The following is a 26,782-nucleotide window of genomic DNA, read 5'->3' on the forward strand; positions in this document are numbered from 1 at the left end:
TACTTCCCAAGATAAATAAATCATGTTGGTTTCTAAATTTGAGATTTTGCTTCATTCACCATTAGAAATGTTAGATATCTCATGCTGTGTCTAACACTCTCCAATGGCATGAAACCGTTCTAATTCATATTTTGAAATCTAAGGATATAGTGCTGACTCTGGCACCTTCTAAAAATCAATATTTTGTTCGGAGTTAAATTTTCTGTATGGATTCTTGTGAGTGCCAGACACAACTACTCCCACTTTTCTTAAAATGTAAAAAAAAAAAAAAAAATTCTGAAAAGATAGGAGTAAGTACCTGCTTGAATTTCCAAATCCTAACATCATTCCTTTATTCATTCAACAAACATTTAATAACTGTCTACCCCGTATGTGCAAGGCACACCTGCATCGTATCTCCTCTGCCAGAGAGAACCACTTTTTAAAAAATAGACTTTAATTTTAAGAACAGTTTCCAGTTCACGGCAAAACTGAGCAGAAAGCACAGAAAATTCCCATATAATCCCTGCCCCCCGACTATCAACATCACACACCAGAGTGATGCTTTTGTTATAACTGATAAACCTGCACTGACACGTCATTACATCCAAAGTTCAGTTTACTCTTTATGTTATACATTCTATGGATTTGGACATATGTATAAAGACATGTATCCACCATTATAGTATCATATAAAATAGTTTCACTAGTAAAAATCCTTCATGCTCCACCTATTTATCACCCCCCACCCCCCGCCATTCAACCCCTGGCAGCCACTGATTTTTTACTGTCTCCACAGTTTTTGTCTTTCCTAGAATGTCATATAGTAGAAATCATAATTAATTATAATTAATCATATTCACTTAGTAATAAGCATTTCAGGTTCCTCCACGTTTCTTCATGGCAAGACAGCTTATTTTTTTTTAGCGTTGAATAATGTCCCACTGTCTGGATGTACTACAGTTTGATTATCCATTCACCTACTGAAGGACATCTTAGTTGCTTCCAGTGTTTGGTGGTGATGAATAAACATCTGTGTGCAGGCTTTTATGTGGATATGAGTTTTCAACTCACCTGGGTAAATACCAAGAGGCAACACTGCCACATTGTATGGTAAGAGCATGTTCATTTTTATAAGAAACAAACTGTCTTTCAAAGTGGCTGCACTATTTTGCATTCCCACCAGCAACATATGAGAGTTCCTGTTGCTCCACATGCTCATCAGCATTTGGTGTTGTCGGTTTTCTGGATTTTAGCCCTTCTAAAAGATGTAAAGTGGTTATCTCATTTTAATTTGCATTTCCCTGATGACAGATGATGTTAAGTATCTTTTCATATGCTCTATGCCTGTCATCTGTACATCTTCTTTGGTGAGATGTCTGTTCAGGTCTTTTGCCCATTTTTAAATCAGGTTGTTAGTTTTCTTGGTAATGAATTTTAAGAGGTCTTGGTATATTATGGACAACAGCCTTTTATCAGATTATGTCTTCTGCAAACATCTTCTCCCAGTCTGTGGCCTGTCTTATTCTCTTGACAGTATCCTTCACAGAGTTCAAGTTTTTAATTTTAATGAAGTCCAGCTTATCAAGTATTTCTTTCATTGTGGTGCCTTTCTTTGGTGGTGTATCTAAAATGTCATCACCATTCCCAAGGTCATCTGGATTTTTCTCCCATGGTACCTACCAGGAGTTTTATAGTTTTACATTTAGGACTATGTTCCATCTTGAGTTAATTTTTGGGAAGGGTTTAAGGTCTGTGTGTAAACCTACCATTTATTTCCATTTCTACCAATTTATCACTCAAATGAGAAGAGAACCTAAATCTTCTGGAAAGAATAAAACCAGAATCACTATGATGTTTTCATAGTGCTTTACAATTTATACGGTGCTCTGATATCCACTTTCCATCCAGACTGCTGTAATTCACAACATGGCAAACTGTGAGAGTAAGAACCATGCCTGTCTATCTAGTGTTGCAGCCCAGCCCTAGAACAATGCCTCCTGACAAACGCCTGTTCGATGAATGCACCAGCTCATGAGCAACAGTGAGTTACTGCTTTCATTTTCCAGATGACTAACCTGACCATCGAAAGATGATCTGTCCAAATCTCATGGCTAGTAAGTGGCAGTAAGAGATGAAACAAAACTCTGGTCTTCTAACTTCTAATCCCTTGCTTTCATCATATACTTCCCTGAACTTCCTTGCCTAGGAATTAGCAACTTCCATGAATTATTTCAGGCCATAAGCCATTTGCTAATTTCCTGTTTACTTAATGAAATAGACTGAAATATTTGCTGTTTAAATGGTCACTCTCAGACAATGGATGAACATTTCTTGTGAATCTAAAAGCAACATAATTTCATAAACTCTCATGGTGTAATCTTAACAAGAGGAACTTCCTCTTAAAAAATGAAAGCAGTAAAGAAATCAATAAAAACATCTTGTATCTAGAAGTCATGCCTCCTACCAAAAACGGAAGAGGGATTCCCCAAGACTACTGATTTCAGCAGAGCAGTAAATTGTTTCTCTTAAAACCTGGTATCTATTGTATGGTCCTCTGGAGTCACTTAAAATTCTGCCAACAGTTTCCACTCCCACAATATATAAAGTGGTTCCCAAAAAGGCAACGGAATAAAATAAAGTCTTCACACAAATTATATGTTTTTCAACTCAGTAACTAGATGTGGTATCCAGAATTAATGTTTGTTCACTGGCTTATAAACCCTTTCCTGAGTGCCGGACTTGTGTATCTAATTAGCTCACGAACATCTCCATGTTGACATCCTATAAAGAATCCCAAATGCTGTACAAATTCCAATAGGAATTCATTTTCACGTTAACTCAAACTTGCATCCCCGTGTGGAAAGGCATCAACCAACCCAAAATGAAGCCCAGGAAGAAATGGAGTCATCTGTGGTTGCTGCCTCCCGCTACAACTCACGGAACACCCAACCTCAGCACTCATCTCTCCCCAGCACCCCTGAACTCACACCCTCCCTGGTTCCCTCCTGCACTACATAGATCAACAGCTTTGGGCTGTTTTGCTTTCAGGTTCACTTCCCACCCTCAAATCTATTCATCACACCGCTGCCAAGTGATCTTTCTTAAAGAAAAGATCTGACTGTCCCTCCTATTCAAATTCTTCATTGCTCCCTATCATTCTCAAGATAAAATCTAGGCCTCTCAACAGGGCACAGAAGGCCCTGTGCACCTCTCTTCTGTCCTTCCTTTGTGCTCCGGTCAAAATGAACTGTTTGCAATACCTAAACCCATTCCCCTTTCCCACAGATCCCGCTATTGGTCTGAACTTTTAAATCCCTCCCATGCTTTGTCACCTCACTCAGAATAAAAGCCAAAGGCCATGGGAGGCTTATAAAGTGATTTAACTCCATCTACCCTGCTGGCCTCATCAACTATCATCCTTTCCCTTGCATATTCCACTCCACCTACACTGTCTCCTTGCTCTTTCTCAGACATGCCAATCATTCTCGCTTCCGGTCGGGTGTTTGCATTTCCTGTTCCTTCTCCCTGGACCATTTTGTCCCAGAGACTCACAGGGTCTGGTCCCTCACTTCATCCAGATCTATACCCAAATGTGACCTTCTAAGTGAGACACCTCTAGCAACCTTAGCTAAAAGTGCCATCACCTCATACGAGGATTTTGAGAAACAAGACAGAGGATCATAGGGGAAGGGAGGGAAAAATGAAACAAGATGAAACCAGAGAGGGAGACAAACCATAATAGACTCTTAATCTTGGGAAACAAACTGAGGGTTGCTGGAGTGGTGGGGGGTGGGAGGGATGGGGTGGCTGGGTGACAGACATTGGGGAGGGTATGTGCTATGGTGAGCACTGTGAATTGTGTAAGACTGATGAATCACAGACATGTACCCCTGAAACAAAAAATTAAATGTTAATTAAAAATTTTTTTTAAAAAAGTGCCATCACCTCACCACACACATGCGCACACCCACCCTTGTCCCCTCCCTGCTGTATTTTTCTCCTTAGCACTTATCACCATGCTGTAATTGTACACTTGTACTTATTCATCTTGTTTCCTGCCTGTCTCCTTCCACGAGAATGTATGATCCAAGAAGACAAGGACTCTCCTTGGTTCTGCACACTGCTTTATCAATCCCCAAGGTCTAGGACATGCCTGGCTTATAACAGGTGCTCAAAAAGATTTTGGAATAAATGAATAAAAATGCATTAACTTAAAACCAATTCAGGATGCAGATAGGGGTCTATAAGATCAGATGCCTCTCTCTGTGTTCCCACAATACCTTAAGTATATCTCAGTCACAGGACTCTTCACATAACCTGAACACTGGCTTTGTATAAGTTATTTGAGGGTATGAGTGATGCCTTTCATCTCTGTATTGCCTGTGCTGAGTTAGTGCTCAGTGAGTACCTCCTGAATAAAAAACATATGATCTCTTCCAGTGTTTTCTTGTTAACAAGTAGACAACCAACAAACCCTCCCTGTCCAAGTAAGTTTGGGAAATGCTGGGCTAAAAAGATTAAACATGCTTCTATGCCTGGGGGTATCTCAAACCTTTAATACGCTAATGTGCAATAGGAATCTGCAAGAGATGCATCTAGCACACCATGTTTTCAAACTGATGGGGCCTGGAAACACCTAATAACATCCTTTGGAACTACTGTTTTATAACACCCATTTAGGAAAATGACTGTCCCTTCAGCTGGATGATCTGCAGACAGAGTACCATGTTCCAAACAGTTCATATCCAAGACTATCACTTGTTTATTTTGAATATCAGTCCTGGTCAAAATGTAGCCAACTAATTTTTCTCTATTTGCCCATTCACAGTTTAAAAGACATATTCCAGTCCATTCCCCTGCCACCAGAAAAAAATCCTTTCCCTTTCCCTTCAGTTATGCAGAAATCTAATTAACAGGGACAGCATATATCACCAAGAATACAGGAGTATACACCAGCACCTCTTGCAAAAGTCACACCAGCATTCTCAAAGCACAGCAGCTACTGTTGAAAACCACACTCTTGCTAGATGCTATACAAGTTGAAAAGGATAAATAACATGTGTCCTTTACCTTCAATGCTTAAAATTAACTCTATTTGGAAAAAACAACAACATGCAATTGACACTGTATTTCTATAAAAGTTCTCAATTTATAAAAAAGAAGCAGAAATTAAGGACTCGTACTTAATCTTTTACCAGCTGCTAGAAGCTAACAAGTGACTAAAGAAAATGGAAGAAACTATATTTTCCTGATGAACAAAGATAAAATGTTGCAAATTACAGTACTCAGTTTTGCAAATAGCAACTTATTTGAAAAGCTTAATTTTACTCACTCTTTCAATGGCAAGTCCATTAATAGCTAAACTAAAATAATTCTGAATTGAATTAAAGACCATGCTGAGGTAAGTGCAATTTACTCATTCTTTACTGACAAAGGATCCACTTACTGGCTTATTAGTACCGTTATCAACTCACGTCCAAGTATGTCAGGTTGAGAAGTATGCCTCTAAACTGCCAAAGCATTCAAAATTATGCATGGATTTTCAATTTTATTTAAAAGCAAAAATTTACTGGAAACAACCACTGTCTCTGATAGGAGTCCTTTCTGTAGAACAAGAAACCAGTCATAACAAAGTCCTTCAGAAATTTTAATACATACATCTAGCACCTAGATCTTGATTGGTGAGACTTTGGCTTTTCATTCTCCTCTGAAAGTAACAAGCCTTCTTGGAAAAATGACTGATTCTAGGGCTACGGTGGAAAAGTACAAGATGAGCTTAGCATACCTTGCTGTGCTTTTCTAAAAAAGTCCAGAAGTGCTCAGAGAGTGGCAGATACATGTCACAAAGGACACAGGAGCCAGCCCGGAAGGGCTCCCACTGGCCAAATCAGGGAAAATGTAAGCATCAAAATAAATAATAAAGACAACGGATTACAACCCACAGAATAAAGTAACAATTCATGAATTCATATGGATGGATATAAATGAATGAATGAATGAATGAATGAATGAATGAATGAATGACAAGGAAAGAAGTGAAAGTGCTTACAGCAGAATTCCAACTAATACATGTAGAGGAAATTAGGGAACAACAAAAATCACCATTTTGTAACCATCACAATAGTAAGTGTTTGGGGCAAGAATCATCAGTGGATGCTAGGATTAGTGGAAAGAAATGGATGAAAGCGGGCTATTCCAAAGTCTCAAGATGTTTCCCCATAAGAAACTTATTAATTACAGAGGGAGACAAAACTTTAATTACGGAAATCTATGGACAAAACAGGAGGGGAAGAATGAAGGGGGGGAATCGGAGGGGGAGACGAACCATGAGAGACGATGGACTCTGAAAAACAAACTGAGGGTTCTAGAGGGGAGGGGGGTGGGAGGATGGGTTAGCCTGGTGATGGGTATTAAAGAGGGCACGTTCTGCATGGAGCACTGGGTGTTATATGCAAACAATGAATCATGGAACACTACATCAAAAACTAGTGATGTAATGTATGGTGATTAACATAACATAATAAAAAAAAAAGAGAAAGAGAATAGTATTAGATTTACTGAAAAATTAAGATTGTACAGAGAGTTCCCATACAATTTATACACCATTTCCCCTATTACTAATGTCTTACATCAGTATGATTCCTTTGCTACAATAAACAAACCAATGCTGATACAAAAAAAAAAAAAAATTACCGCGATTGAAAACAAAACGTGACTGAAGTCCTCATGGGCAGTTATGGGGCAGGCAGAGAATATGTGCTTTGAGAAGAAATGCACTGAGAAGGATGTGTCATCACTCTGTCACAGCCCTGCCAATATCCTAAATCTAATCATCAGGAAACATCAGAAGACCCAGACTCAGACATTCCAGAAAATGGTCAGTTCCCTTTTAAAATGTCAAGTCATAAAGTCAAGGAAAGATTGAGGAACTGTTCCAGATTAAAGAAGAGAGTTAAGGATATATATTTACTAAACATAAAATACATAATATTAAAAATACAAAATACTAAATATATACACGTATGTGTGTATAGGAGAAAGGAAAGCAGGAGGAAGAGTCTCTGAGAAAGAGAAAATGTGGTAAAATAATATACAGGTGAAAGTCTGAGAATTCTCTCCTGGTTTTGACCTTTTATAAGTCTGAAATCATTTCAAAATAAAAAAGTTAAGAAAGAAATTTCATTATAGTGTTTGTAGTAAAGTCCAATTACCATTGAATTCCATAAAATAGTAAGTTATAATTATTGGGCCCTAAGGTTTTTTCCTCCCTTTTTAAAGTTTTATTTTTTCTACCACGAAAGCAATCCACACTTATTAGAAGAAATATAGGAAACACAGAAAGGTAAACAATGGGGAAAATGGCCCAAAGTCCAATCCAAGGCATCCACTGCTAACATTCTGATTTCTTTCTTTTGTCTTTGTTGCGTTTCTAAGTCTGTGTAAGACAAAAAATACAATATACATTCTGATTCTTACTGAAATCTGTGAGTATAAAAGCAGCATGTGCTTGTGGCAGAAAATCTGGAAAACTCAGAAAAATAAAAAGAAATGTCACCCATAGTTAACCACAGTGAACTTTTATGTATACTTCTTTAATAATATTCTTTCTAGCATTTCGTAGAGAACTAAGAAAATAGAGGTTGATTATTAAGCATATTCAGTTTATTTAGCAAATATTTAATAAGCACCCACTGTGTACCAGGCGCCATCCTAGCTGCTTGAAGAAACACAGCAGTTAACACAGCCACAAAGTTTATGTTATACACAGACAACAGACGAACAGATATCACGTGATGCTAAGTGCTATGAAGAAAATAAGACAGTGAGGGAACAGGGAGTGGTAGAACGTGGGTGGTACGTAGGTGGTCACAAAAGACCAGGGAACCATGTAGACATCTCAGGGAGGAACCTTCCAGGCAGAAGGCAGAAAGCCAGTTGGTGTGGGAAGGCAGCCTCCAGAGGTCAATATGGCTGGAATCCAGTGAAATGGAGAGAAAAGTGGTTAGAAGAAAGCAGACGAATAAATCCCTTCCCCGTGGAGCGGAGTGACGAGTAGAGCAGAGAGACCAGATAGGAGGATGCTGTTGAGCAGAGATGCAGTGGTGGCTTAGACTAGAACAGTGGCCGCAGAGGGGCCAAGAGCTGTACAGATTTGGTACACAGTTTGAAGATATGTGGTAGGAAAGAGAGAAGACACAAATACACAAGAACTGGAAGACTAGAGTTCTCATTTGCTAACAGAGAAGAGGGGAAGAGAGGGGAAAGAAATAATTCCGTGTTAGACATGTAGAGTGTGAGGTGTGCCTATTAGAAATCCAAGTGCAGATCTCCTGTAGGCAGTTGTATACACAAGTTTGAAATCTCAGAGAGAGGTGAAATGGAAGACGTACATCAGCGTAAAGATGGCGTTTCAAGCCATGGGACTGGATGAGGTCACCTAGTGAATGGGAGCAGGCAGAGAAGGGTGTCAATGACCGAGCCTTGGAGCACTCCCCCATGCAGAGGTTGGAAAGATCATCAAAGGAGACTAATAAAGAATAGCTTGTGAGGGAGGAGAAACACCAGAGGGTGCTGGCCCAGAAGCCAGGGAAAGAAATGTTCCCCAGACTTGCGACTAAGCACTGGACTTGGCAATGGGGAAGTCACCGGTAATGCTTATAAGCACAATTTTAAGAGTGGGTGGGACAAAATTTTAATTGGGACAAGAGAAAATGAAGAAGGTAAAGGCAATGAGGATATGAATCTTCTTTCAAGGTATCTTGCTGTGAAGGGGAGCAAGAAATGGGGAAACAGGTAGAGGATGGTCTGAGGTTTAGGTCAGGAGATTTCTCCATATATTAATATTTGGTAGGCATGATGTAGACAGAGTGTGTGTGTGTGGGGGGGGTGATGCAGAAAAGAGAGGGTGAACACAGTCCTGGAGTGAGCATGAGGATGTGGGGTCCACTGCTTTTGACAGAAACATTATTGCTCACCATTTTAAAGGAGGGTGAGCAGGACACATTGGTACAGAACATTATCAGCGGACAGATCTGGGAAAAGGGGATTGTCTGTTTCTCCTCTGACTGCTTTTATTTTCCCAACAAAATAAGAAGCAAGTCATCAGCTCAGAGGGGGAAGTTTGAGGTAGAAAGAAAGATATGAAACAGGCACTCTAAGGGCAGGAAAACTAATTAACAAAGAAATTACAGCAGGATTGCTGAGCAACATTGAGAGCTCACCTGAGGAATGTGCTCATGATTTTAACTCTCTCTTCTTTTCTCACATAAGTATTTAAAGGTACAAATTTCCCTCTAAGCACTTCTTTAAATAAATCCCACAAATACATGGCTCATCATCACACGTTAGAAATAGAATTTCTAATTTCTTTTATTTCTTCTTTGACCCAAGGATTATTTTAAAAGATACTGCTTCATTTTCCAATATGTCAGGATTATCTAAAAAGATTATCATAATTACAGTCTCATTACCATCATACTCTTTAGGATACCAATCTTTCAAACATATTATTTTATGGCTGAGCTTATGTTCATCTTGGTGAACATTCCATGTGAACATTAAAAGAATGTACATTTTATAATTTGGGAGTTCAGTGTTCTATAAAGTTCAATTAAATCAGACTGGTTAGTAGTGTTGTTCAAACCATCTATATTCTTACAGATTTTTGTCTGTTTTTTTTATCATTCGCGGAGAGGTTTTTGCTAAAATCTGCAATTGTGATTCTGCGATGTCTATTTCTATTTCTCTTTTTGGTTCTATTTTTATTCCATATTCTTTAAAATTAAAATTTTAAGTTGTGAGTTCTTGACAAATAGACTCTCATCACAATGGAACCTCCGTCTTTACCTCTGCTTTATAGTTTACTTGACATTAATATAGTCACATCAGCTTGCTTATGCTTTATGTTTAGTTTACATGATATCTATTTTACATTATTTTCTTTAAATCTGTCTTCATCCTTAAAAATGCAAGTATTTTAGTCTTGCTTTTTTACCTAACCTGATAAGCTCTGCCTTAAATTTTAAGTGGGTGTTCAAAATGTTTCCATTTAACGTAATTCTTGATAGGGCTGGGTTTAATTCTATCACCTGGGTATTGCTTTTCCATTTGTCCTTTCTGTTCTTTATTCCTTTCTTCTTCCTTTCCTGCCTTCTTCTGGGAAAATCGAATGATTATCTTAGGATTCCATTTTATCTCCTCTATGCATTATCCTAGAGGTTACTGGAAATTAAAATATGCATTCTTAATTCATCATGATGTGCTTTCAAATAATATTTTGTAAAACAAGATAAAACACAACTATATCATTCCATTTACCCCCTTCTACATTTACAGCTCTCACTGCCATATATTTTAATTTCACATACGGCATGAACTCTACAATACATTTTGAACAGTCAGAAAGCTCCTAAACAAATAGATATAAATACATAATTTTTAATGAGCATTTATATTTACTCTCATATTTACTTTTTCTGTTGCTCTTTATTCCTTCTTGCAGATCCAGGCTACTATCTGGTATCGTTTTCCTTCACCCTCAAGAATTTTTCTAGCATTTTTTGGTAATGCAGATCTACTGAAGACTTAATTCTCTCAGATTTTATCTGAATAAAATAAAATATGGCTTTCATTTCCATTTCACTTCAGTTCATTCATACTTCATTTCGGGTCTTGTTTCTGATGAGAATCAGCGGTCATTCTGAACACCACACCCTCCCTATATATATTTTTCCCCTCTTGCTTATCATTTTCTCTTTACCTTGTTCTTTTAGTAATACTACTATGAGGTGACTAAATGGGATTTTGTTTAATTTACACTTCTTGAAATTTGCTGAGCTTCTTGAACCTGTTGGCTGATAACTATCATCAATACTCAAAAACTCTCATTCATTATTTCTTCTGCCTTATTCTTGCTCTATCTTCTCCTGGGACTCCAATTACCTATGTATTAGACCCTCTGATATTGTCCCACATTTTGGATTCTCTGTTCTTTTCTTTCTCATTTTCTCTTGTAAATTAGTTTGAATAATTTCTATTGGCTCACCTCCAAGCTACTTCTGCTTCGACAGTCTTCGGTTGGGCCCACTAAGTGAATTCCTTTACTTCTGATACTGGGATTTTCAGTTCTGTTTCTTTTTTTTTCTCTTTAGTTTCCATTTCTCTGTTGAAATTCCCTATTTCCTCATGCATGCCATTCACCTTTTTTACTCTGTCCTTCAATGTGTTTTTTTTAACACTTAGAATTTATTTTTTTTGTTATATTACATTAATCACCATACATTACACATCATTAGTTCTTGATGTAGTGTTCCATGATTCATTGTCTGCGTACAACACCCAGTGCTCCATGCAGTACGTGCGCTCCTCAACACCCATCACCAGGCCAACCACTTTCTTAGAATTTCTGTATCTCTGCTGACATGACCCATCTATTTCTGAATGTTGTCTACTTTTTCCATCAGCATCCTTGACATATTCATCATAGCTATTTTAAATTCCTGGTTGGATAATTCCAACATCCCTACTACATCTGACTTTGGTTCTGATGCTTACTCTGTCTCTTCCAACTGTGTTTTTCACCTTTTAATTTTTTTGTTGAAAGCCAGACATGCTGTACTGGGTAAAAGGAACTGGGGTATGTAGGCCTTTAGTGATGTGTTGGGAAGGTGTGGCAGGAAGGAAAGTGTTCTAGAGTCCTATGACCTTTTTTCTAGCTGTACTGAGGTATAACTGACAAAATTGTGTATATTTAAAGTGTACAACATGATGATTTGACATATATACAGGTTGTGATATATATATAGGTTGTGAAATGATTACCATAATCGGGTTAATTCATATACCATCACCTCACATACTCTGTGTGTGTGTGTGTGTGTGTGTGAACCCTTAAGATCTACTTTCAGCAAATTCTAAATGTACAATACAGTATTTCTAATTATGGTCACCATGCTGTGCATTAGATTCCCAGAACTTATTCATCTATAACTAAAGGTTTATACCTTCTAACCATCATCTTCCTGTTTTCCCTCCCTCATAGCCCTCACCTGGTAATAACCATTCTACTCCTTATTTCTAGGTGTTCAAATTATTTTCTTGAAGATTCCACACATAAATGAGATCGTAGAGTATTCTCTGTATGGCTTATTTCACTTATCATAAAGTCCCTTAAGTACATGCATGTTGCAAATGGCAGGATTTCCTCTCAATGCTGAATAATATCCCACTGTATACACATATATTCCGTATCTTCCTTGGCCCTTCATCCATCTATGGTAGTCCTATGATCTGGTCTCAGTCTTTTGGTGAGCCTAGGTCCCTGGGACTCACGCCCCTCCCCCTTAGATGAGAAAGGAAGGCAAGAAGGGGCTGGAGTAGGTATTTCCCTTCTCCCGGGGTTGGTTAGGCTCTGGTAAAACCCAACTCCCTTAGGCTCCAGTGAAATCATTTCCCTTTGAGGGCAGGCACTAAGAAAACACAGAATGCTCTGGTTTTATTTCAAAATGGTTACTCTTCCCCTCCCTCTGGGGTAAGCACAAGGGGATTTTTCTCTGATATTCACTGTGAGAACCTGGTAGGATGGTAAAATTCACAGAAGTGTGGGAGCCCCCACTAAGAATGGACCCTCTAGAGCTTTTAGCTCTCAAACTTGTTCTCACTGAGCCCCCCAGTAATCCACCAGTCTCTCCAAATTTGGGGGCAATGATCTGAACTGTGACCTCAGTTCTCTGACAGATCTAAGAAAAGCTGTTAGGTTTTCAACTTGTTCAGCTTTTTTTCTTGCTGTATGACCAGGAAGGATTTTTAAGCTCCTTGCCAGATTGGAAACTGGAAGTCCCTTCAATATATTTTTCATAGGTATTTTAAAGTACTTATCTACTAATCCAAAATTGGGGTCATCTGTGGGCCCTGCTTCTACCAACTTCTTTTTTTCTTCATTCTGAGTCACATTTTGGGCACCTGGGTTGAGCATCCAACTTCTTGATTTCAGCTCATGATCTCAGGGTCCTGAGATTGAGCCCCATGTCAGGTTCTGCACTCAGTGGGGAGTCTGCTTGAGATTCTCTCCCTCTGCACGCCCCCACTCGCTCATGCGCGTGTTCTCTCTCAAAATAAATTAAAAAAAATAAAAATTATGAGTCACATTTTTCTCCTTTTCACATGTCTTATAGTTTTATTTTTTTTACTGAACAATGTATGTAGAAGAACAGTAGAGGCTGAGGTAGAGAATGTTTAGTCCTATAAAAGGGCATGCTTTACAGAAGAATACTACTTTACTGATAATAGTGATTGTTTTCCTAATATGGGAGTGAGCATAGTAAAGTTTTAGAATATTAAGAACCTTTAAAATCTTCCCTCAAAGTTTTTAGATGGTCTGCGTTAATGACAGTATAAATCAAAACAATGAGAAAAACATCTATAAATCACATAAGCCTATATACTCATGAAATAGGAAGAATACAGATGATAAACCAGAGAAGGACTAAACATTCAGATTTGGCTGACTCTTCAACTTGTGCTATTATGAATTATTCTACATTTAAATTCTGCTACGTAGAGATTCATCTAGGAAAAGGAGAAATGAAAACCAACCTCAATCATAATTACTTTTATAATGCCCTCAAGGAAGTATTTCTGATATTTCAGGTCAAATGATGGGTCAGGAAAGTGCTTGAATTCCCAGTAATTCTGCCGTTTGGGGGAAGAGGCTCTTATACTTGCCTCCAACTTGCTGAAAGAACTTTTATCTTATAGTTTCCTAAGTATACATTACTCACCTCCCTTCACTGGCTTTCTATTTTAGCCTACAAGAAATACAAGCGTTTATCTCAGTTTGAAGAACTAAAATTTTAAAAATTCTTGCTGTTTCTTCCAGTCTACTTCTGTCCAGATACAGCAATACATTTTCTCTTAACATCCCCTTTTAACCCTAGACTCAAACTGCATGGAAATGTACTTGTGATCTATTTCCCGCACATACTGCGTCTGAATATCTCCCCTTCCTCCCACAAATCCCATTTGGCTAAAAACATCTTAGAAATCTATTCAGTGCATGCCTTCAAAATATTTAGATCTCTATTCTGAGTAGAACTGCACTTGATATAATCAATTAGTACGACTCCAAATTTTAGACCCGATTAGATAAAGCAAATGTGAGCAAGCCCTTAAGGTAGTATTTTTATGTTGATCTGGCATTTAGTTTGATATGAAACAGCATGTACCGTAAGGAGTATTAGTAAAAATATTAACCACTTATTAAAATCTTTGAGAAGAAAACAGACCTCCTTTCTTATTCATGCAATTACCTAAAACATGGAAATTAACAGAAAAATAGACTTTGTAACAATTTTTTTTTAAAAGATAATATTTTTTTGAGAGAGCACGCACACATGCGAGTGGGGAGAGGGGGAGAAGGAAAGAATCTTACAGGCTCCATGTCCAGCTTGTAGCCCAACACAGGGCTCAATCTCATCACCCTGAGATCATGACCTGAGCTGAAATCAAGAGTCTGAGGCTTAACCCAATGAGCCACCCAGGCGCCCCTGTAATAATTTTTTAAAGGAAAGACATACTTAAAATTAATGGAGTCTCAGAATTTTTTTTTAAATATCAAAAAGAACTGGTTTATACAAGAGATGTATGTACTGGTTTATACAAGAATTTATGATAGTGTTCCCCGCCCCCCAAACAAGGAAACAATTTATATGTCTAACAGTAGGGAAATGGTTAAATAATTATGGTATATCAATATAATAATCTCTAGCTATTAAAAATTGTATCTTAGAGGAATCAACAAAGATGTTTACTATATACTGAGTACAGGCTACAAAACCATATGTATAAGATACCATTTTTATAATGGTATATACAAAGCATTACAGATTATTTTCTCTTATTAATGAAAATTTTGTAATTTTTTAAATCTGTGTTTTCCTATGCTTTGTAAGTTCTCTATATTATCTCATTACCATCTAATATGAGCAAAAACCTTGGGGGTGGGAGGGGTGACCCCTTTCTTTGTGACATCTTAGGAGCCTTCACAAGGGGGGGAAGAGGAAGACCACTATTATCACAAGAACAAAGAGAAAAGTAGTAAAAAACACCCTAGAGGTATTAAAGAGGACTTACAGCATCCTTGGCACAAATGCCTTATGTTCCCATGTTGGTTTTTTGGTTTTTTTTAAGGTTTATTTATTTTAGAGAGAGAGAGAGAATGAGAGTGGGAGAGGGGCAGGGGGAGAGAGGCAGAAGGAGAGAGAGAATCCAAAAGCAGACTCCCTGCTGAGCATGGAACCACTGAGATCAGACCTGAGCTGAAACCAAGAGTTAGTGCTTAACCCACTGAGCCACCCAGATGCCCCCCCATGTCCTTTTCTTAAACAAATTATATTAAAACTACAGTATAATATCAGTAGGAATTTGATTGCAAGATACCATAATTTTAATTGAGCAACTAGCTGACAGGAACTAGAGTACTCAGATTATTAATCAAGGAAAAGGATGAAAAAGCACTCCTGATGTAAGAGTAATTGCTACACTCAACTGTCATTTGAAGAAAAAAAAAATCAATATTCCATAGCTAGAAAACCAAATAATACATTATTAACCAAAACTGTTTTAAAAAAATGGCTTCCCAGGGCGCCTGGGTGGCTCAATGGGTTAAGCATCTGCCTTCGGCTCAGGTCATGATCCCGGGGTCCTAGGATCAAGCCCCGCATTGGGCTCCCTGCTCGGCAGGAAGCCTGCTTCTCCCTCTCCCACTCCCTCTGCTTGTGTTCCCTCTCTTGCTGTCTCTCTGTCAAATAAATGAGTAAAAATCTTTAAAAAAAAAAATGGCTTCCCTGTCCCCCACCCACTCCCCCCAGATCAATCCTATTAGAAGTTAGAAACATGCGGGCGTCTGGGTGGCTCAGTGGGTTAAGCGCCTGCGTTTGGCTCAGGTCATGGATCCCGGGGTCCTGGGATCGAGCCTCACGTCAGGCTCCCTACTCAGCAGGGAATCTGCTCCTCCCTCTCCCTCTGTGCTCTCTCTCTCTTTCTCCCTCTTTCTCTCAAATAAGTAAATAAAATCTTTAAAAAAAAAAAAGTTAGGAATATGCAAAGAAAAAAAATCTGGAAATTACTAGACTAATATTTTATTTTATTGGAGAAAGCCTTGATCCTTTAACTATAAGGCAGTTCAAGGTACATGTTTCCTCTTTCATTTCTATGACTGTTCTTAAACTCATTACAATAATTAATATTTTCTCATTGAAAAGATTTCAATTCCCTGAAAAGCCTGGTAAGTATCTAATGCTGACAAAATTTCTCACCCTTTAAAGTCAAGTATCTAATTTGGATGTAATGGGAACATGGTACCTGGCTAAAAACCTACAAATTCCCCAAAAGTTATGCAGAGTTATAGGGGTTACAGAGATCTATTTGGTATCTGGGACCATATTCTTTTCGTCATTATAGAAAGTCATTTGCATCTGCATGACGCTGAACTGCCCCTGGAGATGTGACGAGAATCCGAATGATCTGGTGAATCAGAGCCTTGATTGCTAAGTCTTCCTTTTTGGAAAAGAGCAAAGAAATTCCTGTGGACTCCTGGGTCTGTTCTTCCTCCCTTGGACCTACCAGAGAATTAGTTACCCTGGACCATCACAGTAGGTTTCCCAGGGCAAGTCTCTGTTGCTCAGGCAGATATGATGAGTCTATGGTCAAGGCAAATCCTTCAACTTCCCACGATACTCTGCCCAGATGGCATTTGTAGATGAAGTCCAGCCTCTTTCTGTACTGCTCATGAGAAGTTCAGATGGTGTGCATCACCCATTACAAATCTGAGAGGTGGAGATACTGGGGGGATGCTAATGGCATGTGGGAGGGAAATGGAGAAGATTAAGATGGTATCTGGACCTAATGCATAATGGTTAGATACTCAAAGGAATAAAAAAATAGATTCTGTTTTGACTTTATCTTGGGAATTAATACTCAGTAAAAGAAGACTTTTTTTAGAAGATTTTTAATATGACAGATACATGCATTCTTAAATTTTCACTTTTTAAGAACACCTGATGAATGACTACAAAATAAGAAAATAACGTAAAAACATTTTTTAAATTCTTATTCTTCCTAACAATTATAGATCATAAAAAGATCAGATCAAAAAATACCTCCTGTAATATATTTCGACTCAGTGGAAAGCCCCCACAAAACCCAAAGATTCACCCAAATTGGAGCATTTATTACACGTGTGAGTGCTGTAGCATGTCATAGTCTGCTTCCTGTTCTATAGCCCGATTCGATGTCAATTATATATGCTTTTTAAAACTCTAAGTAGGCACCAAATTGATTTGTTGTATGCTGTACCTAGAGAGGTACTGAGTGAATCATCACTCATGAATAAATCACTGGTAACCAAAAATGTGCTACTCTATCACCAATAAGTAACAGAGTATATTAGTTTCCTACAATTACATCCTTGGCATCCGTATCAGTCTGCTCTTCTTTCTGTAAGTCCCTTTGGGCTGCAGGCACGGATCGCACAAGGAAGGGGAAGAAAGGAGGTTTGCTCTGGGGATCCCTGAGCTGCTCCTTGAATGGGAGGGAAAGCCCTCCTGCGCAGGTCCAGGGACCAGGTCTCTCTCCACCTTCCTGCACCTAGTGCTCTTTCTCATCATCAGCTCCTGTCTCTATCTGCACATTCCTTTGCCTTCTTCTACCAGCTCGCTTCCTCTGCCTTCTCTTACACTCTGCCCACGATTCCAGCTTCAGCATGCAGGTGGCCATCACTTATTCGTCCTGGGTGACATTTCAGCAGCAGATCCCATAACAGACTAGCAAGGTGTGTTTCTTAGTTCAAACTCCCTGCAAGCACAGGACTGACCCAGCTCATCTTTTCAATCCAGATACATGGTATCGGATTCTGCAGATCACATCTCTAGGGCACACTCCAATCATTCTCTCTCGAGGGATTCCTAGCATCTTGTTTCAAAGCTCCCCCAGTGACTCTAACAGAGACAGGGTTGAGACCCACCGGGGTGGCCTAACTAAGGCCGACTGTCCTTGAGGCCAGTGCCCATCCCTGGTCCACTCATGAGGCAAGAGTGGATTAGGTGGACGTCATGAAACCAAGGCTGGGTGGTACATTACTTTCCCATTGCTGCTTTTCCTTGTTGTGTCAAATGACCACAAATTTAGTGGTTTAAAACAACACACATTAATTATCTCACATTCAAGAGGTTAGAAGTCTGAAATGGAGGGACAACGGGGTGGCTCAGTCGGTTAAGCGTCTGCCTTCAGCTCAGGTCATGATCCCGGGGTCCTGGGTTCGAGCCCCACATCAGGTTCCCTGTTCAGCAGGGAGCCTGCTTCTCCCTCTGCCTGCCGCTCCCCCTGCTTGTGCTCTCTCTCACTCTCTCTTCCGCTCTCTCTCAAATAAATAAATAAAATTAAAAAAAAAAAAAAAAGTCTGAAATGGATTCCACTAGGCTAAATCAAGGTTTTGGCAGAGCTGTGTTCCTCCTGGAGGCTCTAGGGGAGAATTCATTTCCTTGTCCTTTTCCACTTTCCAGAAGTGGTCTGCATTCCTTGGCCTGTAGTCTCTTCATTCATCTTCAAAGCCAGCAACAGCTGACTGAGTCTCACATCACATCATTTTGACATGGGTTCCTCCTCCTCCCACATTTAAAGGAACCCTGGGATTACACTGGATCATCCAGGCTAACCTCATTCTCTTGAGATGAGCTGCTAAGTAACGTTCATTTCCCCATCATGTCACACAGGTTCCAAGGATTAAGAGAGGGACATCTTTGAAGGAGCCATTATTATTCTGCCTACCATGAGCAGACTACATGGAACAGAAAATACTGTGTGTGGGGTTTTACTCACAGAAACATGACCAGTATAACACTAGGCTGAGTATTATTACAGCATGAGATACAGCTTGACTATTAAAACTTTAACCATTTGTTGGTTTTCATCTCTTATACTCCACATCAATAGGTATTTCAGCCATAAAAACAAGAGACCAAGCATTCTTATAACAATATATGAACTCAAACAGAAACATTTTTACCCTTCAATAATTTACAAGCTATTTTCCTATAATTATACCAATTTATACACTTTATCAACAACCACTACCCCAAATCAATTGTAATTAGATTCCAAAAGAAATCTATTTTAAAACACATTTTAAGTAATTTCCAAATTGCTTTTCCAATTTGCCAATGATTACATATTAAAAATATAACAACACAGTACAATTCCTTTAAAGAGAAATACTTATTCAAAGTGTCTCTTCTTCAAAATTTAAATAAAAGCACCTGAACATTTTTAACAAACATTTTCCTGTGCTTGAGGCTACTGGTATGTGAAATCATGGAGGTTTTTCTAAGTTATTAGCAGTTTCTGAAAAACTTAACTATGAAAACCTGTCACCCAAAATACATCTAAACCAAAAAGGAGTGGGACAAAGTGAGAAAACAGGATCATGATATAAATGTAAAAGTTAGGGGGAAAACATTCCAACTTCAAAAAGCTTTGAAGAAAAATGCATTTTCATGTATATCTGAGTCTTCAGAAATGAATTATTTCTGGGTGCCTGGGTGGCTCAGTCACTTAAGCATCCGAATCTTGATTTTGGCTCAGGTCATGATCTCAGGGCTGTGAGACTGAGCCCCTGTTGGGCTCCATGCTGGGCATGGAGCCTGCCTAAGATCCTCTCTCTCCCTCTCCCTCTGCCCCCCCCAAAAAAACTATTTCTTGGGTATTTCACATTAATGTTTAAAATTAAAATAATACAAAGTCCTGGGGCACCTGGGAGGCTCAGTCGGTTAACTGTCTGCCTTCGACTCAGGTCATGATCTCAGGGGTCCTGCAATCGAGCCCCGCATCGGGCTCCTTGCTCAGCAAGGAGCCAATGCTTCTCTCTCTCCCTCTGCCCCTCGCCCCGCTCCTGCTCATGCGTGCTCTCTCTCAAATAAACAAAATCTTTTACAAAAATAATAAAAAGTCCTTTTTTCCTTGTATTTGCTTGGATTTATAAAATCTAAATATGTAATATATACATAGTACTATATATATATATAATAATCAGCTTATCTGTTGACCTCAATTTGGAAGTCAGTCCCTACATTTAGGTTAAAATCAGCAAATCTCACTATTTTTTTGCTTTAATCTTCAGTTTACTTGGAATATTATTTAATCAACAAATATTTGGGCATCTACTCTAAGCCAGACATGTTACAAGTGTTAACAATTTATCACATTAAAAAAAACCAATTAGTCCTGTCCAAGCTTAAAATAATTCACATTTAAAAAAAAAGTATCAATCATTTTATCCTCATTTACTAAGCTTTTAAAAATTGACACTACTTCGAATCCACACGTTTGGTCTTATCTAGTAATTTGTAAGTTGGTCAATTCTAACTTTACATCTTCAGCACATAGAGTTGGTATCATGAGACCAGTGATTTATTTCACACTGGGAAAACTGGGCGAGCGGGATTTCAAGTTGTGGGTCCTTCAAAGTTGAGGTCTCTTCTTCAGACAAAATTAACTACCAAGCTGAAATCAATCTGCTAATGGTCAAGTTAACAGCATGCCACTGGTCGTCAGAAAACAGGTGTTCTAGAAATGAGATGACTTACTTAGACTGCTTAGCTGGCGTATGATAGCAGCAAGAGTGCTATTGGTTACACATTCAAGTTCACTGGTAATCCCTTCGGGCAGGGCTCCCCGGCACACGTGCCGGGGTTCGATGTTCCTCTTCACTAAGGGCATGGCTCACAATCTGAAAATTAAAAAGACATGTTTTAAGAAAGCTCAGATTCACATTTTAACAAACTTAGAGTCTGAATTCCCTTCAAAGTTGACTCCTTCCCAGGAATTTTCATTACCCTTTCTACATAAATCCACTAAATATACAACAGATGTTGAATGACTTACATAGACTTTATCGATTTCAAAGAGAGAGAGTACAATCCTACTTCTACAGAAGGATAATGTAAGCAGGATTTCCAGTAAAGTATGAACGACTGAATACATGCATTTTTACCTTCCTTTCCTCTCTAGTAGAATGAAAAGAGAATAAAAAAGGCATAAGCCCAGAAATGCTAAGGGCAGGAAAGGACACAGCAGCCCAAACCTGGACGAGCCCAACCAGATTAAGACACAGAAAAGGCATACCCGGGTTGAAATGAAGGGAGACAGGAAGTGAGCCCGCCTGAACCACAGAACCTTGCCCACCCTGCCCAGCAAAGGCTCAGGAGCAGGAGGTGCCATGTATCCATGAAACAGGTGTGGGGGGACGATGGATCCATAGAGGGGATAAGCTAAAAGAACCAGATGTACTTCAAGGCTCTACAAGAAGGAATATGAAAAGAGGGTGGCTGGCTTTTAAAAATCCATTCACAAATTCCTTCTCCCTCCCCAGGCTGCTTTTACTCCACCGCACCCAGCTGTTTTACTTTCTGGTGAATTCCAGAATTTGGACTTGAGAAACAAAACATAGCAAAAGGTTAGGGCAGGAAATGCACTGAGGCCAAGAGCATTAAGTCAAAGTCTACAATGAATGTAAGACAGAGCTGCTCCCCATACCCTCATTTCCTAGCTTGCTTCTCCACTTGGTTCCCAGAGCACTGGCAGCCTACTTTTCACTCTCCACCCAAAGAGATCAGGACATTCCCCCCAGGATGTTGGAAAAGAAAAGATCTATGAACATGGACACTGAGCCAGGGCTTCTCCCTCTGGGAAATGCAACCAGCTCACCCTACTGTTACACCTGCCAATAATCTCTCCCCACACAATTTCCCATCAGCTTTTGATGCCTTAGACATAAATAAGAATGGACACAGTTAAGGATCACCAGACCTTTCAGGAGAGCCTTCCCCAATGTCCTGGCAATTCTTTTCACTTCTCTCCTCAAGAAGTACATTATAAATTAACATAAAATCTCAACTTTTTGTTTAAGAAGGCATACAGAGTTTCAAACCTACTGCTCATGCAACCAATCTACTGCTCATACAACAGTAGAAAATCCAACGACTGGGATCTACTGTCATTTTGACAAGATTATATTGCCCAACTTGTAGGAATAGAAACAGAAAAGCGTAGGACATTGGTTAGCAGTCAAACCAGCCCTGAAATGCCAATCTGGAATTCTTGTTATGGGAGACAAATAATATCCTATTTGCTTAAACCACTGTAGTTGGGTTTTCTGTTACTTGAAGTAAAACTGTTTCCCAACGGGCAGGATAACTGAATGGTACCCTGTATCTAAAGAACCTGGAATGTGGTAAGCATGAATAAATCTTTGCCTTTCTTTCCCCTTTCTTTAAAATCTTTGCTCAAGCACCTAATAAATACTTACCGAGCACCTACAACCTACCAGGCGGGATGGGGAGTAACAAGGACCCAATGGGGAATAAAAGCAGACAAGATCCTTCCCCCAGTGGAGCTCTATTCTATGAGGAAGCAAGACATTGATCCAAACACACAGACGAATGAACTCAGGGTTAGAAAACCATTTTGGGGGGCAGGGTGCTGAGTTGTTTGCATAGTCATGGGCAGCCTCTGGTGGATGTAGGACATGACTGCGGACTTGAAATCTGAAGGGTGAATAAGGGTCCTGTGGTAATGTGGAGAATAAAACAAAGGAAGGCAAAAGTGGGAAAATTTCTGTTCAATTATCCAATGTTTTTGACTATTTCTGTCTTATGTTCAGGAAGGTGAGAGTTCATTATACTAATCATATTTTCAGATTCAAATCCTACTTCATCCATTGACTTAGGTACATTGCCTACAGCACACCACTTTACCTCCCTGTGCCTCTGTTTCCCCATTGTAAAGTGGGGATAATAGCAGTACCTACCTTAGACAGTGAGAATCTAATGAGTTTTTACTATATAAATCATTTAGAACAGCCTGGCTTATAGTGGCATTCAAAAAATGTGACTGACTATATTAATTTTATGATATCTTACATGTTGTTATAATGTTATTATTCCTATTATAATAAAAAAAGGAATAGTTTACTAGTGGACGATAAGGCTGGACCAAAGAAAATAGATAACAATAGTTCTATAAAAATTATGTGAAAGAAGAAGGACACACTTAAGGAAGGAGTGCCAAAATATGCAAATTCTAGATCTCCAAGTCTCAAGGCAAAAATGTAAGATTTACTGTGAGTTGTCAGGACTCTCTGGGAGAATCCTTTAGAACAACAGGGTGGTAACTAATCACAATAGCATGAACTAGAAAACTAGAATTTGTCATAAGGAAAAAAATATCATTGATAAACTTAATAAAAGCATAGAGTGTGGAAAGAAAAATACTGAAAACTGATCAACAGGGACTCGCGCCATGAAATTGAGAAGAAAATTAAGCAACAAAGCCCATGATGTCCACAGAGAAGCACAGAGCGACGTGGGGGGAGGGGTATGGTGGCACTTCTAGAGACTGCGCAGGTAAGCTACTGAACTGGATGTTCTACAAGAATCTGAATTCATGGGTGGTCTGCCTGGTTTGTGAAACTGGCCCAAGCATGAATTGGCTTTTAAATCATTTCTCAAAAGAGGGATTTACAAGAGTTCGCGGTAAATGTAAGATTCGGGAGCTGAAGGCTATGCATGTACTATTCCCCTCTTCTGCATTCATTTTGTATTTATTCAAGATAAATGTCACTCTTTTCCCGTATTTTTAGGCCACGGACATGCCCAGAAAACTTGCCAGTACAGCACCTCCCCAGTTCACCACCCACACTTCTTGGGACTTACAATTATCCAAACGCATACAAATGTAATGATACACGTATCACACAGAGGTCCCACCAGCATGTCCCAAACCTGGCCACAGCTAGTTGATACCTCCCTCCCCTCTTTCCCTGGACTGGGTAGTTCCCCAGTACCAGATATGCCTGTCATTCATTAGGGCACAGGCGGCAGCTAGCACAGGCTCTTTGCCACACAGGGAGGCTCGAAAATACACACACGACTTTCCAGACGTTCTCAGCTGGAAGGGCTCATGCCCTGCTCTGATAGCCCACCCACCCCGGCCAAGTCCTTCCGTTTCATATTTAAGACATCCCCCTCTCGTGTCACACAGTGAACTGCTGACTTGACGCTGTGGATACCGGGAGGCCCCGGGGGTACTTGGCAGCCCCACTGAAGGTGCTGACCCAGAGGCTTGCTGAAGATGTTATTAGAACACAAAAGAGAAAAGCTTAACTCTGTAGAGGTATATTAACCATGTCTTTTATACCTGTATTTCTGATACTCTGACATCTTGGAGGCAGATGGAGGTCCCTGGACTGGACAGACTGCTCCTCCCAGAATTAAGCCAATTCCTAGAGCTAGCAAACTCACCCAGGCGCTCACTTTTCATATGCAAACCCACCAACCCAGAGCCCACATCTCCTCTGCTCTCACAGCCCAGGCCATGGTCCGCCTGCCCTAAGCACCCCAGTGCCAGGGACCAGGCATCTAGGGTCAATATTATGCCCCAAAGCCTGCTGTAATTATTCAGCAAATCCTAAACCTGCTTGCCCCGCCTCACCCATCCCTTCCCACAGAAACCACAATAAAGGCTCTTGCTCCCACTTCCCTCTGGCGTTCCCTCTGTTTACAGATACCCCTCGAACCTGGTGCTTCCCCCCATGTGGTCCCCTCATGATGTGGCATACTCCTCAGTCTTGGGATCTGCAACACTTATCTTTTCACTGGCAGCCATTGCCTGATCTGTTGGCCTCACCGTACGTCACCTTTTCTGTTACTGTACTATATTACATTAAAACAACAGGAAGTCTGAGAAGGATTCCCCTGAGGCACCACGGCAGCTGTTCATCAGTGTCCCCGCTGACCGTTCCAGGCGACCTGTGGGAGTCTATGTGCCTGGTACCAGGCTAGGACTTTCTCCCAGGGTGGCCTCTAAGCTTTTTGAACTCCGGGACTGAGTCTGCAAGTTCTGTGTTTTCCACACTGACTTTTACGGTTCCCCAACACGGCCTGAGCACTGAAAAACCGTCTGCCAGTTGCACACACACCCACATGTGTAGACAGACACGTCTCGATCTGGCCTTCTCCTTGGGTATTCGTCTGCGTTGTTGCAGCATTTCAGCTCTAATTAACCCGAGTCTTCATTTCTCACGATCATTATGCATCTACTTGGCACTCCCACACTTGTCTGAATACAAATGACAACAGAGGGAGGCCATGCTACTCTCTTCCCAATTTTAGAAAAATTGTTTCGTAGCTCCTTTTTAAAGTCCTAATTACCTAGCGATGACTTTTATGACTTTCCAATTCAGTGCGAAGTACTCTAACACATGTATTTTTCCCCAGATGGCCTTTATTTTTTCTGACACTAATCCAGTTTTGAATAAATTGAACAGCAGGGTAGAGGTAAAGGAGAAAATGTTGGGTCAGTCATTACTCTTGAAAATGCTTTGCAATGACAAAAACAGACATGTAATGAACGAACCCAATTAGTCACCAACAAATAAGACAGGTATGCCTCTCAACTCCTTCACTGGAAGAACTATGACCCATCCAGATCATTCTTTAAAGTTATTCTGTATGCTAAGAAAAAAAAAAAATCAAAGATTACTAATCAAATTTGTAAGGATTATTAGAGGTTACATAAGGTATTACTATTAAACCTGCAGTCTGTCCAACTTTTCTGGGAAATGTTTCAATTTAGAGAGAGACAACCTGGTTCACATAACTGTGAACTAGATTCCAGCTGCGGCTGAAACCAGGCCAGAGCCTTTCCCTGGGAATTCGGAAGTGGGACCCCCACAGCCCGCTCAGCAGCTGCTCTCTTGAACGGCAGGGATGGGTAACTCTTCCACCACGGGAAATGGAGATCGGCAAGGTTAGTCAGCAGCAAGAGATTAGAAGGAAGTAACAAACTGGCAAAGACAAGAGACGGGGGGACAAGGGCACCCCAGGGCTTTGCCCAATCTCCCTCAGATGGCATTGGCCAACGAGGAGAGGATGCTTCCACCCAACCCCCCCACTTCATTGGGGGTCAGACTTGCCTCACAGTTTAATGGCTGGCTCTTCTAGCCTTTTCTCGCCTCCTCTATTTCCTGCCACACAGGCAGTTCCCCCCTAACCAAATCCTCACAGGTGTGATCCCATCCTAAGGGCTGTCTCCCGAGGACCCAGACGAATACAAGTGGCTGCGAGAGTGGTCTGGGAAAACAAGTGCTAAGACAGGGATTTGGGACTTGTGCACAGACCGCCCTGCAGGTGATGAGGAGACGGTCTGGAAGGATGGGCATGGAGAGCCCTGCCACAAGACTGTGGTGCACTTGTGACAGATTCTGTTGTTAAGTGACCCGGAAACTGACCTGGTACAGAGAAATGCCATGACGGGCATAATAATGCAGACCCCTGGAAGACACAGAAGGAAAAACACCTACAAAAACAGCAGGGTTGGCTAGTTACTGCTAGCGTGCGCTGGTGGCCTGCATAAGGGCAATGAGGTCCTGAAAGTTATTAACAAGCAGTTAATAGCTAAGGGAACATTCGAGCCTTCCTGGTGGGTATAAACAGGTCCTCGTCATGACCTGTAACGGAACTGTGGACCTAACCGTGACAGCTCTGGAGCTCAGATCTTTTGAATGCTCAGTCAAAGCACTCTATTATTATGCTGGTCCAGGCTGTGGCTTTCAGGGATCCCAACAACTGGAACGGGGACTTCTGATGGATGCTCACGATGATGCTGAGTCCAAACACCTCAGCACACCATGCAGAGGCCTCGGCCCCACCAGTCAGCCTGGGTACTAATGGCACACGTCCCTTTCCGGGTG

The 26,782-nt window shown here is 40.2% G+C and overlaps 1 protein-coding gene across 2 annotated transcripts in view; it reads right to left on the reverse strand.

Annotated features, from left to right (window-relative positions):
• The window catches only part of WASF3 (WASP family member 3), a 125,114-nt gene that overhangs the window by 22,658 nt on the left and 75,674 nt on the right, over nucleotides 1–26,782 (reverse strand). For both annotated transcript variants that reach the window (XM_035003656.1, XM_035003655.1), the window contains exon 3: nucleotides 20,619–20,761. In XM_035003656.1, the coding sequence (XP_034859547.1) occupies nucleotides 20,619–20,751 (133 nt within the window). In that variant the 5' untranslated portion in view covers nucleotides 20,752–20,761. The remainder of the gene's footprint in view (nucleotides 1–20,618; nucleotides 20,762–26,782) is intronic.

This window comes from Mirounga leonina, unplaced genomic scaffold (genome assembly GCF_011800145.1).
Source record: "Mirounga leonina isolate KUSES-001 unplaced genomic scaffold, KU_Mleo_1.0 Mir_127, whole genome shotgun sequence".
NCBI classification, from domain to species: Eukaryota; Metazoa; Chordata; class Mammalia; order Carnivora; family Phocidae; genus Mirounga; species Mirounga leonina.